This window comes from Gasterosteus aculeatus, chromosome 1 (genome assembly GCF_964276395.1).
Source record: "Gasterosteus aculeatus chromosome 1, fGasAcu3.hap1.1, whole genome shotgun sequence".
Classification (NCBI taxonomy): domain Eukaryota; kingdom Metazoa; phylum Chordata; class Actinopteri; order Perciformes; family Gasterosteidae; genus Gasterosteus; species Gasterosteus aculeatus.
The window spans coordinates 14,660,193-14,675,040 of record NC_135688.1 but is presented as its reverse complement, the minus strand read 5'-3'; the positions used below and the strand labels follow the sequence as shown (position 1 = coordinate 14,675,040).

Genomic DNA, 14,848 nt, shown 5'->3' with positions numbered 1-14,848 from the left:
ATTTACAGGCAACTCACACAAGACTATAAATACACAAGTGAAGTCCTGCTGAACAAGCATTCTCATGTCTTACAGCCCCAACCACCGAAACATTTTCCCGGATGCCGAGTCAATATCAAACAGCAATTATCTCTGCAAGAAAAGACAAGTTTCACCAAACCCAAAGGTGCCAAGTGGAAACAAAAAGGTGCAGATGCTTGTGTGCAGATGGTCTGCCCCAAGAAAATAGCAGGTATTGTGAAGATAGCAGCTGTGGATACTGTAAAACGCCGGGACTACTTATGAACTTTACAGTCTTACGTGCCAAAATGTCAGAAAGTGTACCTTTTAATTGAGAATCTAGTTAACGTAATTCATGACCCTGTTGTAAAAGGCAATTAGCCAGACAAAAACACATTTTCTGCTGCAGCCTAAAAGTTTAATATGTCGATTTGTACATTAGTTGATTCTGTGTATTTCTTTGTAATGCTTTGTAAGGCATGGGAAAGGATATTAGCTGGTGTGTTTAGATATCTCTTAATAATGTAAAACAACAACCAGCTTTAACACATAATGACACAAATCATTACTTGCTTTTATGTTTTTATTGACCGTCTCGATTTGAGCCTCGCTCTTTAAATGCTTCTTGTGAAATTGCATTCTGCTGTCTTTGAGATACTGTTTACCAGCTTTGTCAGGCTGTCACTTATGTCGCTTATTTTTTAATTCAAGTTTTTCACATATTTGTCTGCTCCTCTTCAGTATTGTCTGGCACTTTCTTGGCAGCTATTTTAAATCCATCCCTCCCACTCATTGTCCATGTTTAAAAATGAATTGTTGATCTAAATGTTTGAATTAAATGACAAAAACAAACAGGTGACATATAAGGACCTGAGGTTTTCAGAGCCGTCGGGTAATCTAACATGTGAGAGACAATCTCAACAATTAGCAGGGGTCGATAGATAGACAATGGTGTTTGCTGTAGGCCTTGACTAGACTAGAAGCACTGCTGCAGGAAACAAAAAGTTCATGGACGTCTGTCAAAACTGGGAGGCAATATTGTCTCTTCCCAATACCCGATACCCACAGGCCGGTGACAAATGAAGCTCCAGCGTAGGTTCAGACAGAAAGACAATACTTTTGTATGCCGAATCCCATAGCTTATTTCTCAAACATCTACCGATCAATGGTCACGCATGCTCACTCAATACTTACTTTGCGGTCATTGTTCGGGGCTGTCAATCAGGACAGCCGTTAATCCAATATGCACAACAGGACAATTATATTGATTGCCTATCATCTTGCTGCAACCTGCTAGCCTACCTTCTCTCTCTCTCTCTCTCTCTTCCTTCGGTACGTTCATGTGGCAATTATGCCCAATATGCAAGAGGAATGACATGAAGGAAGGAAGAAGGATGCGATGCCCTCCCTTTACCTCTCTTTCAGATGTACTGGACAGAAGTAAGGAAGCTGGACTTGTACTTAAATCTCTGCCCAATCTTCATCAGATTCATCAGCGTCATCAACTCGTCATTCTGGCAGCCTCATTAGCCAACACCCCCACCAGTTCTGGAATCCACCGGGGAGGCCAATCCATTACCAATCCCCCGGTATAGTCTGCCCAACACCTGTCTGAAGACTTTATCATCACATGTGATATATAATGAACAATTGTCTTTACTTTAGTCGCCCTGTCTCTCATAATTGATTGTGGTTTGCTTTTTTCTCAGAGTAGCAATCTTATTGTGTAATGTGACATTGCAACATGCGATGATAGTAGATGTTTTGTAATATGGAGAAGTAATTTTCAGTTTTTGAATTATGTTAAAAAATAAAGGATTCAATTAAATAAACTGGTTACTTTAGTTGTAAATGTTCCGCAACTAAGATTTCCACAGTAAAGCACCAGGCAGTGATTGACAGTCCCCCATCTCTAACATTATGACTCCATTTCTAAAGATTAACTTACAGCGTATAGACTTAAACATGGATTTAAAGTCAAAATGAATGTGAAAGAACTCCAGAAGTCCAAATGTTGTTCGATGTATACAGGAACATTTTGCAATGTACACTATCTGTTTTTGAATTGGATTCACCTATTTGGGAGACCACCCAGCTGGGTTTTCTTGTCTTTTGATCTTTGATTCAAAGACAAGTCTGATTTTCGTCTGATCTTTTTCTGATATAAGTTGCCCACAAAGTTCCTTAAGTTGCATAAATAACGATTCCTGAGCCATATAAGTCTGATGGTTTTTACTTCAAACAAAGCTGATTTAAAATACTCACTCACTGCAGGGGAAGGTCGGCCAGTAAGTGAAATTAACGTTTTTGTTTGAAAGACTTTGAACAAAACTGGTTGTTGTGACAGTAAACTGCTTATTGTAAGCTGTACACATTCACTTTTTAGATTCCCATAAATTGTCAGATTGACTTCACACATTTGGCAGACGATAGGCACTCCACCTCCCACAGCACTTGTGTGGCCTCTTACGTGAGTGGCTACTGTGTGTTTGCACGAAGCAGGGATCGCACACATCGGTGCCCCGTGGCTTCTAATTTCATCACATCGCCGCTCTGGTTTGCTGACTTGAAAAGAAGACGTATTGCTGACATACGTTTCTGCTGATATCACTGGTGTTTCTAAGAACATTGAGCACATGGCTCCATGTAGCGGCTGAAAGCACACGCATGGAGCACCCGCATCAACCCCTCACAGGCGGGGGAAGGCGGGGGGTTCTTTCCATGCATGTACACGCAGTGCCCCGCTAATGCTGCAAGAGGAATGACAAAGACGGATGTGAAAGTTAGGCAGCTGGACTTACACTTGAATAATAATACCACGACAAGATAGCTGAACTTAACAGTGGGAATGAATCTGCTGCTGCCATTCTAACCTCCAAACAAGAAATTAGTCTGCTTGTGCTTGATTCACAGGTATTTGCCATTTACTTCAGCATCAGTACCAAAGCCATTTCATTATCACCTCCTTCAGGAAGATATGAAGGCTTAACACCAGCGTGTTTCTCCCTGCTCCTCACGTTGCATTTATTCAGTGGGTGCAGGCAACCCAAACACCTCCAGCATCTAATCCAAATCATACTTTTGGATGTGTTGCTGGCCAAACTTTACACACGTTCTGCTTGTGTGTGTGTCTGTGTGCGCATGTCTGATGTCTCGGTTGTATATTGAGGAGCCGGGCTGTCGGGACAAGAGCTTCAGGCATTGATTCTTTCAATGCCACGTTGAAAGTCTTGACGACAGGAAAAATCACAATTTGACAATGACAACAAACCTACACAGAGAATGTTTCCACGAGGAGGCTGAATTTTGGCCTTGCCAATCATGGCAACCTTGTGCGTCTGGAGTTGTCTCGCAGCCGATAGGAAGAAGTCGATTTTGATTGGCACTTAAGACGCTAAGCCAAGGAAAACATGGTTACAGAGTCCAGTTAATGCTAAAATGCACAGAGCATTCTTTATTTCCTGTTTTTGAGTGATAATCCACTGAGCCAGAGGAGCCCTCGTTGGCAGAGCGAGAACATTTCTTATAATTAATTGACTTTACAAACATGAATTGTTTAAAACAGTTGCACACTGGCTGATTCTCAATAAACCAAGTGCAATCATGAATATACTGTGTCCCACTAAAGAAGTACCTTCTGTTACAGTCAACCGTGTGCCTTTGTTCTGAGAACATCTGTTCTGCATTCGTAAAGTTGACTCGTCTAATTTACTACTACTACAATAATTATATGCTTCACTTGTTAGTCCCCCGTGTTTCTCAAACATACTCGACCCTCATCAGTGTGTGACTGAGTCAGACATTCACAGTAAGCCATGAATCAATAGAGTCTCCAATCAAGACGTGCATGACTTGCCAGAGTCATCCACATAAAGAGGGACACTGTGGAAATAGTTGGGAGAGGTAAACCTGCAGCACGCTGAAGGCTGCAAGGACGGACTGGTTCACATCCCATTACAAACCTGTGAGTCTCAGCAGACTGGAGTAAACACCCGGGAGCAGCGGAGGTCAAAGGGCGCCGCACTCACTCTCAGGTTACACCGGATGGTGCTACTGTAAGAAAACATTCCAACCACAAAACCTCTTCTTTCCTCAAGTCAAATCCACTTGAAGTGTGTGTGTGTGTGTGTGTGTGTGTGTGTGTGTGTGTGTGTGTGTGTGTGTGTGTGTGCGCGTTGAGTCCCGTGAGACAACAGGAGGCCAATAACCTGTTACAGCGTCAGAAAACTGCTGCTGCGCTCTCACGCTCATCTTTAGCTCTAATGTTGATTTCCGAATACTTGATAAAGCACTCGAGATTATCATTAATTGATGCAGATATTTCAGCGGTCGTCACGGTTAAGGGAAAAGATACAAGTCTTTGAACAGCACGTATAGTACTATGAAAACAGGAGGGTCTATTATACGTTTTTGAATAATTTAAATGCAAAAAATGTGTTTTTCAGAATGCTGAATATTGCATCATCACCCCCATTTATGCAGCAATGAATGGGTTTTAATTCCAGGAAAAAAGGAAGGTGCTGGGACTTTGAGTGCTAGTGTTTTCAATCAGTCTTGACTTCAGAGCGGCGCTTGCGGAGATCGTCAGAGCGATAGGCACCTGAGGAATGGCCGTGAGGTGTTGGGGAACAAAGAGGCGTCAGGAAGATATGGGAGACTACGATCAGCCCCCCCAGTCTCAGCCCGCAGAGACGAGATAAAGTGTTTCCTCCAGGAAGGAGGCTCGAGCGTGTTCTACCGAGTCGTTGTCACGCGAGCACTAACACAAAGGTCACACTCACCCGATTTTCACGTGCACAAAAATTATTATATATATATATATATATATATATATATATATATATATATATATATATATATATGTCTGTCTGCCCACCAGCCTAACTGTTTGAATTTTCTTTTTTGGAATCAATTCAGCAAAAGATAATGCACTTACAAAACGTTTTTCAGTAACATTGTCAGCTATTGTACGAGCTTATCCATATATATATATTTCATAAGAGATTGTAAGAATACGTAAAAATCTCTGTCTAAATCAAATGAAAGCCCTTGTAGCCAAGGAACAAATTCAATCTTCATTTTCTTGAGGCTTTAGTCACAATTGAAAAAGGAACAGAGAACTCGTTCCTAAATGGACAGAGGGATTCATTCAGCAATGCCATTTCATTCATTGTACCTGGACAGAGTATTTGAAACCATATTGCTTTTAACTTCCCAGTCCTGATCAGTGTAATGTCATCTTACCGTCTTCCATATCGGGGATGATTGTGATTCGAGCCACGGGGAACTCTGAGCCCAGACGACCCCCCATAGGCATGCTGAGGGTGACATTGAAGCTTTCCTCGTTTTCGTACAGGGAGTCATCAATGATAACCACGCGGCAGGATTTCTCAACCTCTCCCTTGTTGAAGCGCAGGATGCTGTGATGGTTCTCAGGCCTGGAGATGTAATCAGAGTAGGACAGCACTGTGGTGGGGATGGTGCCCGTGGCCGAAACTGAGTTGGCAGAATAACAGAGAACAAAGTTAATAATTCTGACTTTGCCACAGAATACTTGACTCATTTTTCAATAAAAACGTTAACATGCATCACTGAATTAATATTTCAGGATGATTTGAATAGAAACGAATCTCTTCACTTTTAAGTTCACCCCTTAAATCCCCCCCCCCCCCAAAAATGTCTCAGTTACCTTGTTGAGTGTAGCAGATGACCATCAGCTCCAGACTGACGTCTCCACTCCGGCGCACTGGAACAAGCAGCTCGCCGACGTCCTCCTCGATGCTGAATGCCTCTGAGGGAATGAACACTGTCGACTCTGTAGAGAAACATCCACACACTTCAGACATAGTGTGTTAACCATACTAAATACCTTTGTGTTAAATTGTATCTGACTTTTGGTGCGGTGGAATCACTTCTGTCTGGCTAGGTAGATGGGTCGGTTACAAAGCAGGAAATGAGTGTCCTCTCCTACGAGGCGGTAATACCCTTTATTTCCTTTATACCCCCCACTACACTGTGTATGATCTTTTGTTCAGGGAAATTGAACAAGCTCATTTGGATATCCTGTAAAAAAAAAGAAACCTTCAAGACATCAAAACAACGTGTGACATTATTTCATCGGTAACATTTGACACACAGGATTGCAGCTCTCATTGCAGCTTTGCCTCTATTATGTTAAATCAAAAGTTACCATCTACTGTCAGCGGCAAATACTACAACCCCGAGTTAGCTTACAGTGACACAAAGAACAACACAGAGTGTGCTGATTCTGAAAACAATAGGGAATTAGAAATACTAAATTTAAACTAAACGCCTGAATAAAAAATGAGGGTTAATTCTGTCTACAAGCAGAGACAAGTTAAACTATTTGTTCTTCGACTCAATAGTTTTACTGGCAGATTTCCATCTCTTTGTCTCCTTCCTCCTCAGAGCTGCATACGACAACCAGGAATGTAATAAACTACAGCAACATTGTAGCCATAAAACAAAAGAGCCCACATTAACATGGTGTTGGTAAGCCAACCGCTTTTCACCTGCTTGTTTCAAACAGTAAGCTGTCTTCAGCTCTTCAGCCTGAGCTGCAGTGAGATCATTTATTTTTCTCAGTTTCATGGTGGCAGCCCCCCCAGGCTGCTCCATCATTCGGCTCTCAGTGAAAAGCAACAAGAAATCCATTTTTATGAGCCTGCAGAGCTTATTTGACCTTGGGAGGCCGTAATACCAAAAAAATCTTCAGAAACCATAAACAGTATAACAATATGATAATGATCTGTTAAAGGAATAAAGAAACCAAGCTTGGATTAGATTAGATAGCAGCTTGTTTTGTTGTTTGTCCAAGTAAACATGCTGATTAGGATACATTGTTGACTACAAATTCTTCCTTTTCACCCAGTGAAGTCCCATGGGACGACGAGGAGCGATATCCATATTCATACTGTGCAGTTGTTTTCTCAACTCCATCCCAGTCAAGCTGTTTTCAGTATCAGCGCTCATCTGTTCCATTTAGCTTTCCATTTCAGATGGAAGGGAGGTCACGGTGGTTTATTCGTATTCCCTTTTTACATTGTTTATCTACACTTCGGAAAGAAAGCACTCCGCATAAATACAGTTGGCTTTTTACTCATTATGTAGCTATTTCATCCATCAAGATGGGTTCACGATGGTGTTTGTTTCCCTCCGCATTCAGTTTTTATGTGAATTCATTCAGTATTTAAAATGTTTGGGGAGATGGAGAGAAACATTCCTTTAAAACATGAATACAGCCGAGATGACTCTTGGACCTTAACTGACCTCTGCTGCCAGAAACATATACAACTTTAGGTAAAATTGATCTTTAAAATACAATACATTTCATGAGATGTAGCCTAATTTGATGACTTATTTCGTCTTGCCTGCTTTCACTTAAAAAAACATTGCCTTCACCTCTTGCTTTCTGGGTTGTATTTAATGTTCTAACCCACAAGGAAAGCACATGTGCTGTGCTACTTTTCAGTAGCATTGAGGCTGAACCCCCTATTCAAAATATGACCGAAGTATGACATGTCTATAAAAGATTAATCTCTGTATGACTGTTCAACGTCTATGCAAAATATATGTCACATGATCTACCATTAGACACGTGGCATCAAACAATCAACTATATTCAAGAAAGCCATGAAAAGTTCAGCTGTCGATCTCTATTGTAGCTTCCCCCAAAACCTGAGTGGGCTACATTCTCTAGCAATTGATTTGGGTTTTATTTAATTTTGCAAAAATATTGTTGAATGTAAACCTTTATCATTACTGACCATCTTCAGGGTCCAGGATCTCCACTGTTGCAATCTCAGGGAATTCAAGGGCTGCCATCACCGGCTCAGACAGAACGATCTGGAAGGTCTCTGACACTTCGTACTCGCTGTCCGACAGGATCCGCACCTTCCAGGTGGCTGTGGTCTGCCCCGGGTTGAACTGCACTTGTTTTTGAGATCTCCCCCGAAAATCTTTGTCCTTTTGTGCAGTGCCATCCGTTGTGCCAATACCTTAGGAAGTACGTGGGGGGAAAAATAATTATTATAATAATCAGGCAGCATCAGGCATGTCAGAGTATGAAGCACTTTGTTCAGGTTTTAGTACCAACAACCATTTATATTAATGTTTCATTTCTATCTTTTAATAAACAAACGTCTGTGTGATGAATGTGCATTCTTTGCGTCCTGGTACCTGTGTGACTATAAAACGGCACAGTTCCAAAGGGTGTATCTTTATACAATTAAACAGATATTTTTTCCGAAAAATGTCAGGTCCGTCCGAGTTGGTCTAACCCAAAGCCTCTGTGCAGCCTCTCACCCCCAGCGTTTCCAATGGCTGCCTGGGAATAAAGCCAATTACTCCTCGTCAGCCTGGTCTCTGCAGCAGCGATTGGAGGCTGACTTGCAATGTCTGACCTTCAGCATGTGAACTGTTTGATGGGGCCTACAGTCACTGTAGCCGGGACAGTGGCAGGATTCTTGTTCAGCGGGAGCACTGAAGCTGGTGAAATGTCACACAGACGCTCCTTTGTCTTTGTTATCTGGCCACAAAACAAGCAGCAGGGGCCTTGCACTAAATAGCAAGACAATAATTGCACACCCCAAGGCATGTAGTAAACTAGAAATTACTGTATAATTGAAGCACTAGTATTAGCATGAAAAACGTAATGAATAAAAAAGAATGTTGTTTATTTGCAACTGAAGAAGGAAGAAAGGGAAAGAAAAAGCTAAATATTGCATAATGACTACAAAAGATCTTGAAAAGCGTTTGGGCTTTTAAGAAAATTACCATTCTCTTCTTTGATGAGAAAAATGTGGGATTTGATACGCAAGTACAGACAGAAGGAAACCCCCCCCCCCCCCCCCGCACATATGTGGTCAAATGAAATAATCAAGTTCAATGGAGCTTGAAAAATCAGCTGTCTTCAAAGAGTAGCTCAGAGAAAGAGCGAGTAAGATTTGATGATCTGATCTCCAGCAAAATGCCACAGTCCAGATCACAGCGGCCTCTCAGAGGGTTTGCGGCAGGTGGGTTCATTGCACCCTCAAAACTAGTTACACCTGCACTGTGCGCATTAAGCAGTGAAGCGGCAACCCACCAGTGTGCTCCTCTGATCAGTGTTCACTCAGGCAGGCTGGGCAAGAGGAGATATGCCCAGCCTTCATGGGAAGCTACTGGCCCGGGATCAGTGGCTTTCTCATTGTAACATAGAGGCAGATGGATGGCTTCCATTGTCAGTCAGGCTGCTTGTGGCCTACAAACACGGTTTGCAGCCTTTGCTCTCCTCAGTCTGAGCAACAGAGGGACTGGGAAACTCCAAATGATTAGTCTGAGAAAGTAACGAATGCTCTTTTTTTTGTTTTCACTGGTGCAGCATACTGTTTTTATGCATGTATGAAAAAAATAATCCGTCCAAAAAAGTTTGTTCTGGCATCACACACTAAGCCTGAAACAACTTTGGTCCGTGTTCAGTGAAGTAAGCAAATTAATTTCTTGGTAAGAAATTGAAAAAAAACCATGTATTTCAAAAGCCATCTGATGGTACTAACATAAAAAAGGACAGATTGGTGTGTGATCAAATAATCAATGCATGAATATAAACTGTACTTTTACTCTAATGAGAATTGGAAAACATAAAATATTTCACCATTTCTGACTTTGAAAAAATAATGCTTCATGGCTGTTGGTACTTTGGCCCTCAAAGTACCAACAGGCATGAAGCATTATTTTTTCAGGGCGCTGTACAATCAAATGGTCCTGACTTGAAAAAAAAATGAAAATTGCAGCTTCTTTTGTGTGCTTTCCATCACCAGCACGGAGAGGTGCATCATCATCTCTCATCCATTATAATTTCCCTTCATGCTGCCTCTATCACAAGAAGACTGCACCACGAAAAGCTACGGTTTGGCCTTGAAAGCACACGTCGTTTCGAACATGTTGAAAATTCTAGGCATGATTTCTCTGAGCAATGAACACAGAGTGCATCCAAAGTTCAACATAGCGCTGCTTTAACTTATAATGCAACCATTAATAAAACAGTAGTGATGTTCCAGAAAAGCATAGACGGGACAATTATGAGATTGTTTGAGCTCCTCGGGCAAGGTACATTTGGTTGATTAATAATTGTTTGCAATTATCTTTTGGTCTCAACACAAAAAATATAATTCAAATCAGATTCGAAGGTATTTACTTCTCACTTTGTAGTATTATCGACCATATCCTCCTGTGTATCTCCATAGTTTGGGATTTTCTGCTTTAACATGTTTTTTTAATTATTTCACAGATACAGTGAGTGTGCACAGACAGTATGAGGCACTATTAAGGTCGACTAAATTTCCATATCACCTTAGAGATGCTTGTCACTCTGACGGCCTCTGGCATACAAAGACACGGATGGCAGCATAGCAAACGATGAGATTTGACCTTTGACTTCTTCCATGCATATATATCATTAAGCAGCTTGTTATTTTTACCGTGTTAAGAGTCGCTGTCTGTTTAGTTCTGGACAGTACATTTCCTCTACTAACGTTTGGAATTGCGCCTTGCCACGGACATCAGCGCTGTGTGACCTTCTTCATGTGCTCATGTGGTCCCTGAGGGAGTGTCATGTGCTTTTATGCGATTGGAACGTAAGTACTGCCGGAGAGGTCAGGTTAAAGGTCATGACCTTTATTATCTCGAAGGACGTCTAGCTCAGCCTTAGTTTTCCTTAAATATATAAGTCTGCATGTAGCTGTGTCTGTCTGATGTTTTTTCTACATTTTCTTTGTTTCTTTGAACTTAAGCTTTCAGAATAACTGATGAGAAGATTCAATGACATTTTGAGGTAAATACTCTCTTAGGTAAAGCAAATACGTTTTTAGCGTGGATGCAGGAATAACTTGAATGTGTATTCTACAAAATGTGTAATGTGAGCCATCTACCTTACTGAAAATCCTCTAGCATACCTAGGGCCTGGGGCTTTTTGTATTTAATTTTGTAGTATGTATTTAATAATTTTTTCATTTACAAAATTTTACATATACATATGAATACATTTACTTACTTATTAATTAATTTGTTATTTTTAAGATTTTTTTGAACATTTTCTAATCAAAAACAAAGGCAGTTTCTACTTACTAACGAATGAAGTCTCTCCCAGGTAGCCCCGACGTTTCAGCACCACTTCCAGGAACTTGACCTCTTCATCCACCACGTAGTGTTCCTTCTCTAAAGAGATCCACGCCCAGTTTAAACGGAACTGCTGGTTCTTCAATTTGTTGCCACCTGCAAACCAATTCAGTGAATCAAGTAAAAGAAACAAATTGACGTCACATCATTTGCTGCAGAAGAAAAGAAAAGGTCACCTAATAATCTGTTGTATATATAAATATATCTGTATCATATATCTGTTATATTGGAATGATTTCTTTCTTGAGACTTAAGACTTGACTTTGGTACTTTCCAGCACTTACTGTAATGTGGGAGGGGTTTCACAGCCTGCATGCTAAAGGAATGGAGTTTATGTTGTCTAATTGCTTCATCTCTAATTAAGGTAAAATCAGTCTTCTTTGCTATCTGAACTTAGTTTGGTCATCTTTTCCGTTTGAATTTGAATTCAAAGGCAGAGGTTAAGAAGTGCATTGGTGCTACCATATGGCCATAAAGACTCAGATCAGATCAGAGGCATCGAGCACTGACAACACGTACACACAGGTTCAGGCTAAAACTACGATGCACCACACTGGTCTCACATACATATGACTGAGCCACCAAACATCTGGTGGCACTGGAAGTAGTGGAATAAAAGGACAACTGCTGGGAGGCGGCCTGGACATTGTTCAGAGGTTTCCCTGTTGTTTGTCTTAGACTCGACTAAGAGTCCCCCCCCCCCCCCCCTTCCTGTCGTTATGGTCCGTAAATCGGTTACGTCCAACTGACCGCTCCGCTGTGTCCATTTTCTTCCCCCATGGCCACAGTGGGACCTATACACATTCACCGGGGGTGTTTTATTATGTGTGAGGGTGCATGCATTTGCTGCTTTGTGTGTCTGAGTGTGTGTGCATGTGTGAAATGTTCTCTGCACCTGCTCGGTGCGAACGGATCGGTTGACGGGGGGGGACGAGGGGGTGGCTGGGCTAGTCTGTCCGCTGGTGCAAGCGCCACGTGCATGCACGGACATATGGATAAACTAATTTCAATTCCAGACTTCCGGGCGCCCTCCTGATATAATGGTGGGAGGGGGACGCTTCATTTCATGACATTCCCAAGAACACAGGGTTCCTTTATCTCTTGGAAAACAATCACCTGCAGCATTGTTTAGGAATCACTGACTTGAGAAGAAATTGTTTTAGCACTTCCTTTGCCGTTGCATTCCACTAAATTAATATTTTTTTGTATGTGACACTTCAGGTTTCTATAGTTGGTGTTGTTTGTCGATCTACTCAGCCATCAACACACTGTGCTTGTGCACAACCCATTTGTCTATTAATCAAATAAGTTGTTATTTGGTGCTATGCCAGAATTTGCATCACAAACAGCATGGAAACAGCATGCATTAGAAGTACACACAAACAAGCAATAACAACAACTATTCAATCTCAAACCTGTAATGATATACAAAAAAAGAAAGCCACATTTTTCTCACAATAATGTATGTTAAAAGCAACAAACATTGCATATACAGAGATTAACTTACTTTATTATCTACTTTATTATTACTAGAATTAGAGAGGCACCAAACATGTTTTCCCTTTTCTTTTTTATGAAAACGTGATACATGTTACCCCTCATATTCTTCAGACCCTCCACCAACGGGGTGAGGGAGGTAAACAGAGAAGGTATTCGCTAATACTCTCAAGCATAATCCTAGAAACTGGAGAATCATCTCTCTACAGTCAAACGCATGTAGAGCTGTTTACCGTTCAGGATTCATCCCAAGTACCAAATACGTTTCAATAATGTTTACACGCCACTGAAGAAACAACCTACACGTCACGCCAGGCATCAAACGGGCAGCTCGCCTTTTAAACGTGAATCGCGTTAAGCACCTGTTTCATCCAACAGTATTCACAAAAGGGATGACAGTTGCTATATTAATTATTCATGTCGGATATCCGGCAAGATCTAAGGTGGATACATCCAGCTGCGCCTTCAAATCTCAGAAAAAATATAATTTATGCTCACAGATTATACAACATGCAATCACACTATGACATTTGCAGATATTGAGTTTGGGACTTTAAGTGCGCGCAAAGCTGCAGTGTGACCTTCGGGGAGCGGGGGTGGAGGCACTCGTTTCCAGAGGTCTACTTGACTCCTCCAGATTTCTTTCTAATTAAGATAAGCAGGGTTTGGAGTAAGTCTACTTCAAAAGAGGCATCAAGGAAACCGCCAGAGTTAATCTTTAACCAGCACTTAGAGCACTGAGACAGAATTTAGTGACCACTACCAGTATCTCTAATATTGGGGTCTTTGCAGTGCAGTTTCATCCAGAACTGTGCATCATAAACAGTGGATAAATTGCATAAACAACGATATGTGTATCACACTGTATATTACACAATGTTCACATTCTCATTAAAGCACGAGGTTGTACCAGGAGTCATACAACTTCCAGTGTGAGTCATCTTAATTCATTCACTGAGTTAATTGACTGGTGAACGTTATTGCCCTCCTGGCGAGGAAAAGGGAAGGTAGTCCCCGCTGATGTATAACACCCTCTCTAGCGGTGAGTATGAGTCGTATATGAAACTTCAAACAAACATGTAGCTGCACAAGTTCCGTTCACCCACAGACTGGATGTGTGTTGAGGGACACGGGCCTTTTGAGAGAGGCCAAAGAATGTGAGAGACTGGACTGTGCCAACTAGTACCCCGGTCTCCTCCCAGAATGCACGTTGCAGACAGCCCTTATTTGGTCACCGCGAAGCATTGTGGGGCCAGATGCCCCACGGACCCTCTCGCCTGTTCATTCAACCAGGCAGACAGACAGGCGGCCGTTGGCCCACAAATTCAGCACCACACGGATTAGGCAGGATCAATTGGGACAAGCCCGTGAATCCTGTTCAATAGGCACAATGCATCTCAAAATACTTTATGATCAACTTCTGCTAATGGACTTTGCGAGCCAAGAGTTTTCATGGTCTGCTATAACTGTGTTTCACTGTAACATTAAGGACGTCAAACAAAACTATATGATGAATGTGTACAGGACCGGCCAAGTGCTCGCAGTCCAGTTTTTTAGTTGAGGCTTCATGCACGGGATTGGAGAAGGAGTCCTTTCAAATAGTGTTGAAATGGACCACACAGGAAGAACCGTGGGAGTTTCTCTTTTTTACCATATTTTATTTCATTACATTTGAATATTGGTGAGGTATAACCGGTATTTATTCTTTCTAACTCAACACACTTTTAATTTGACTGTTTTCTTAAAGAGGGGGAAATTGTAATGATGGGTAACTGCTAAAGTCAGGTCTCAGACAGGTGGTAGAAGCCACAAAGATTTAAAGAACCTTATTCGGGCCAATCCACTCATAATAATTCCAATTTATCAAAGCCTGAGCCAGTGCAGTTTAGAAGAGTACAGAAATGTATACAGCATACAAGCAAACTTTTCACTTCTCCAATTAGAGGAGACTGGACACGATAATCCTGCTGAACGAGAGAAAGCACACGGCAGAGCAGAGGGTCTAATCACCTTAAGCCTTGTACCAGCAGTAACGAGTTGGCCGCGGCTTGAAAGAATTCGTTATGATTTCACAGACCCTAAACCCTTTTCTACAAGCACTGCCTTTCATGGAACTGGTCCCCCCCCCCCCCTCCCACTCTGGCCACTATGCAGGGTCCATACCGGCTGCTGT

At 41.7% G+C, this 14,848-nt stretch overlaps 1 protein-coding gene across 1 annotated transcript in view; it reads right to left on the bottom strand.

Annotated features, from left to right (window-relative positions):
* frem2b (FRAS1 related extracellular matrix 2b) overlaps positions 1-14,848 on the bottom strand; it is a 45,766-nt gene that overhangs the window by 14,175 nt on the left and 16,743 nt on the right. Inside the window, exons 3-6 of the mRNA XM_040173979.2 lie at positions 11,128-11,274; positions 7,788-8,018; positions 5,690-5,815; positions 5,245-5,496 (exon numbers count right to left, since the gene is read on the bottom strand). Coding sequence (XP_040029913.2) covers positions 5,245-5,496; positions 5,690-5,815; positions 7,788-8,018; positions 11,128-11,274 — 756 coding nt within the window. The remainder of the gene's footprint in view (positions 1-5,244; positions 5,497-5,689; positions 5,816-7,787; positions 8,019-11,127; positions 11,275-14,848) is intronic.